The sequence below is a fragment of the Echiichthys vipera genome (genome assembly GCF_963691815.1).
Source record: "Echiichthys vipera genome assembly, chromosome: 11".
NCBI lineage: Eukaryota > Metazoa > Chordata > Actinopteri > Perciformes > Trachinidae > Echiichthys > Echiichthys vipera.
The window spans coordinates 18,410,377-18,414,722 of record NC_139836.1 but is presented as its reverse complement, the minus strand read 5'-3'; the positions used below and the strand labels follow the sequence as shown (position 1 = coordinate 18,414,722).

The window sequence follows — 4,346 nt, the reverse complement described above, 5'->3', positions numbered from 1 at the left end:
GGTTTTCGGAGCTCTTGCTATGGCAATGTGGATGCGGGGGCTTGAACCAAAACTCACCTCGGCTCCCTGCTGTCCGAAAAACCTATTTTAGATAGAAACGAAATGCAGTGACAGGTTGATTTAGGGAGGGATAGGGGGGATGTGGGGGGTTGGAGGGGGATGGTGAAAGAATCACATTTCAGTTTCATCGCTTTGACCTCCTAGAGTACAGTGACATCTGGTGTGGAGCTGTCCACTGGAGTGTGGTGCTGAATCAGTTGTGTTCGTAACGCAGGAATCTGTGTATTTTTCTTCTCTTTGGCGAGTTGAATGGCTATGCTGCATGCTTCCTGGTGTTACTGAGCGGAGCTTTATACCTGGGACTTAAATAATCAAACTGCACATACGTGTTATATAAAACTGATACAACATAAACTGGAGCAAACATCGGCTCTGTCTTGAAGCAACTGACTGGTCAGCAGCGTGCACTCAGGATTTTGTTTAATTAGCATAAAAGATCTTCTGGAGAGCAGCGGGACCGTGCGTCACAGAAATAAGCGAAGATGGGAGGGGGAGGGGGGGCACCTATGGGAGTCAACAAACCGCAGTGTGCATTCCTTCCACGGCCGACAAAACCAGTCCGGTTGATGTGAAATTATGACTTAGCTCACAGCGTTACAGGTGACTGGAGACAGCTGGGAGCGCCTGGGAGCCGAAGGGACGCTGCAGACTGGTCTAAAACGAGCGCGCTGATGGAGCCGGTACTGTGAGCTGTAGGTGAATCCCCAACCTGTGAACGCTTCCCGGGACCAGCGCGTCACCTGAATGACGGGATATGAGACAATGAAGCAACTAGGGACGACGGGAATAAAACGGGTCCAAGTCACGGGAGTGGAGAAGCGCGTGCGATGACAGACGGCGCAAGGAACAGAGAAGAGGTAAAGCAGAGGGAAGTTATCTAGATCATTAGTAGGACTCCCGGTGAAAAGAAAACTAAATAAAAGACAGAACTGATGTACCACGCGTGCGTAATTCTATAAACAAATCAACTGAACTGGGGAAGACAACTCTCTTTCTCAAAAGAAAAGACCTGATCCGGAAAGGGAGAAAATCATGGAGTCGGAGGGGACCACAGAGGGACAAGCCACTAATTTGGCACAATCTGCCGCCTCCAAACTGTCCCAGATGGGCGAAAGAACTAAACAACTGGGCAATGTAATCCAAAACCCAGATCGGCAAAAACGGATTATTTTAGTAATAGTCTGTGTAGCACTTTTGTTAGACAACATGCTTTACATGGTAATTGTGCCAATTATACCCGATTACCTCGAAGGGCTACAGAAAGCAGCGGATCATGCCCAGGCCGTTGCTCCGCACACCAACTCCACTAACAGCACCATCTACAAAGCACCCAAGGGGAACTTCGACCTACAGATTGGGGTTCTTTTTGCCTCCAAGGCCATCTTGCAGCTCCTGGTGAACCCGCTTAGTGGCACGTTTATAGACAGAGTCGGCTATGACATTCCACTCTTCATCGGTCTCAATGTCATGTTTCTCTCCACTCTTACCTTCGCCTTCGCCGATAACTACGCGACTCTGTTCCTGGCGCGCAGCATCCAGGGCCTCGGCTCGGCTTTCGCGGACACTGCGGGGATCGCTCTGATCGCAGACAGGTACACAGAGGAGGCAGAGAGGAGCAAAGCGCTGGGTATTGCCTTGGCTTTCATCTCTTTTGGAAGTCTTGTGGCGCCCCCCTTTGGAGGGGTCCTCTATGAGTTCGCAGGGAAGCGGGTGCCCTTCCTGATTCTGGCCTGTATCTGCCTCATTGATGGTATATTGTGCCTGACTGTGCTGAAACCCTTCTCTAACCGAGAAAGAGAAAACATGCCGGTGGGCACCCCCATGTATAAACTAATGATTGATCCTTATATAGCTGTAGTGGCTGGTGCTCTGACAATCTGTAACATCCCTCTCGCCTTCCTTGAGCCCACAATCGCTAACTGGATGGAAGAAAACATGCATTCCAGCCAGTGGGAGATCGGCATGACATGGTTCCCTGCCTTCTTCCCTCATGTATTAGGTGTATTTCTCACTGTCAAATTAGCAGCCAAGTATCCTCATCTCCAGTGGTTTTACGGGGCTATAGGTATGGTGTTCATAGGCGCGAGCTCATGCACAGTGCCGGCCTGTAAAAACTTTGGACAGCTCATGATCCCGCTGTGCGGAATCTGTTTTGGCATCGCCTTCGTGGACACGGCGCTCCTACCAACCCTGGCTTTCCTGGTGGACGTGCGACATGTGTCAGTGTATGGCAGTGTGTACGCCATCGCAGACATCTCCTACTGTGTGGCCTATGCCCTGGGGCCCATTGTGGCTGGACAGATAGTGCACGACCTTGGATTTGTTCAGCTCAACTTAGGCATGGGTCTCGCTAATGTACTTTACGCACCGGCGCTCCTTCTTCTGAAGAATGTGACACAGATGAAGCCTTCTTTCTCCGAGAGAAATATGCTCCTGGAAGATGGCCCAACGGGGCTGTATGATACGATTAAGATGGAGCAACGAGAGAAGAAGAGAAAGGGCTTGTGTACAACGATAGACGATAATGGTTTAGAAACCTTTGCGCAACGGTCGTATTCAGAGGAGGAGTCCTCAGGAGGAGAGTACGCGTAAGAGGCATTTAACTGAGTGTAAAACTATCAAAAGTGCCCGTGTAGAGTTGTGTGCATCCTATCCGAGCCAATCAATTGCATAACACGATTAGGATCGTGTAACGGCGTAAATTATTTACTGCTCCTGGTGACAATTCCTCCGAGTATTGTCACATCAAGTAGATTCAAGCTTTTGCAGTAGAAAGGCGCTCGCTGGCGTTGAGTGTATTGTGAAAGATTTGTTGAGATAAGTGTCTATTCATTCACAGTATTTATCAGAAACTGACTCATATTCAGGGATTGTGTGTAAATGTATTTTAACATAAGAACAACTGTAAGGTTTGCGTCTTTCAGTGTAATCTGTATTTATTTCGGCAGAGTTGTGCTTCTAAACTCAATATGCAATGCTGTGTATCACACGGCGGTTTTAGAAAGATACAACCCATGGAAGTGAACTGGATTCTGTGTCTTGTTGTCTGATTATTTTGTTTATTTTGGATGATGTACTTCTGGAATGCATAAACTCATTGTGTGATCTGCGATTGTACATATATGTATATTCATGTACATAATTAAATCAATATTATGTGAATGTTTCTGTTTATGGAAATTATTCATTTAGGCAATTAGTCTACTTAGATTACTCACTGCGGTGTATGACACTTGTGTTTTCCTCTACGGGTAAATGCATTCACACATACACAATTATCATGATAATATGTTACTTTTAAAATGACTGTTATATTTATAAAGCCTATATTTTTCAAATATTTCTGGATTGCTTTAAAGCAAACGCACATTAATTGAACGCTCGGATATTAAACTTAAAAAGACATTCGCTGAAGTAATTTAGTTTTTCTTAATAAATAAAAAAACAGCCGAAGTGAACATTAAGTACATTTTAATAAAAAATAACTTATTGCGAATTGAAAAAATAAATTTGGACCATAATATATAATGATAATTTCATGTAGGATCCTGAGGTTAATTTTGAGTGTAAAAAGCAACAGTTTGATTCGTTTCAAAATGAAAATACCTCTATTTTATATTAATTAACCAATAAATCAGCCAGACGAAGTGAGATGGAAGAAATGTAGGCGCCCAAACTGCTCCACTGAAGCGTTGAGAATTGTTAAAAAGAGAAAAAAAAAGGCTAAGAATGAAGTCCATCTACATCCTAAGTCTTCGCCACAGCCAGAGTGTGAGCATCTGAGGCGTTCAGTCGGCGTCTAAATAAGGTTGGGTGAAGACGCGAAGTGCCAAATAAACTTCTCGGCGAATAGCAGGACTTCTGGGAGGAGCCTGGCAGCCAGGAGGGTGAGTTACCCTCTCAGCATCTCTCCTGAGCAGCGAGGGAGTTGCTTACCATGCTGGGAATTGAAAGATTCTCAAAAATGATAAAAGCATCAAAGAAGTGACATTTAAAAGAAATTCCGCCAGAAATGGATTCAAGTCGAGATGGATAAAACCTAAACTCATTGCTTGAGCCCCAGGACGAGAGGGATTGTTTTGTTTTTCTTCCCGGTGAGTAAAACATTTCATTTTTAACGACAGTTTGTAGCAGTTTGGTAAATACTGTATATTAGTGTTATTTATGACCGTTTGTTGACGTCGAATCTGCAAGTTTGCGAAACCATTTTGAAAAAGCTGTAAACATCTTCCAAAGTGCGCATTCTTGTATGATTTTTTAGTCCTTGTGATACATTTTATTTATTG

General features: G+C 44.7%; 1 protein-coding gene across 1 annotated transcript; it reads left to right on the top strand.

Annotated features, from left to right (window-relative positions):
• Nucleotides 1-701: 701 nt before the first annotated feature.
• On the top strand, nucleotides 702-2,698 carry slc18a3a (solute carrier family 18 member 3a). The gene is made up of 2 exons (XM_083922669.1): nucleotides 702-917; nucleotides 1,063-2,698. The coding sequence occupies exons 1-2, from the start codon at nucleotides 888-890 to the stop codon at nucleotides 2,650-2,652; spliced, it is 1,620 nt and encodes a 539-aa protein (XP_083778795.1). The 5' UTR covers nucleotides 702-887; the 3' UTR covers nucleotides 2,653-2,698.
• The last annotated feature ends 1,648 nt before the right edge of the window (nucleotides 2,699-4,346 follow it).

Coding starts and splice junctions, on each gene's coding strand:
- slc18a3a (XM_083922669.1), top strand. CDS start 888: ATGACAGACGGCGCAAGGAACAGAGAAGAG. Junction 918..1,062: donor GCGCAAGGAACAGAGAAGAG/GTAAAGCAGAGG, acceptor CTTTCTCAAAAG/AAAAGACCTGATCCGGAAAG.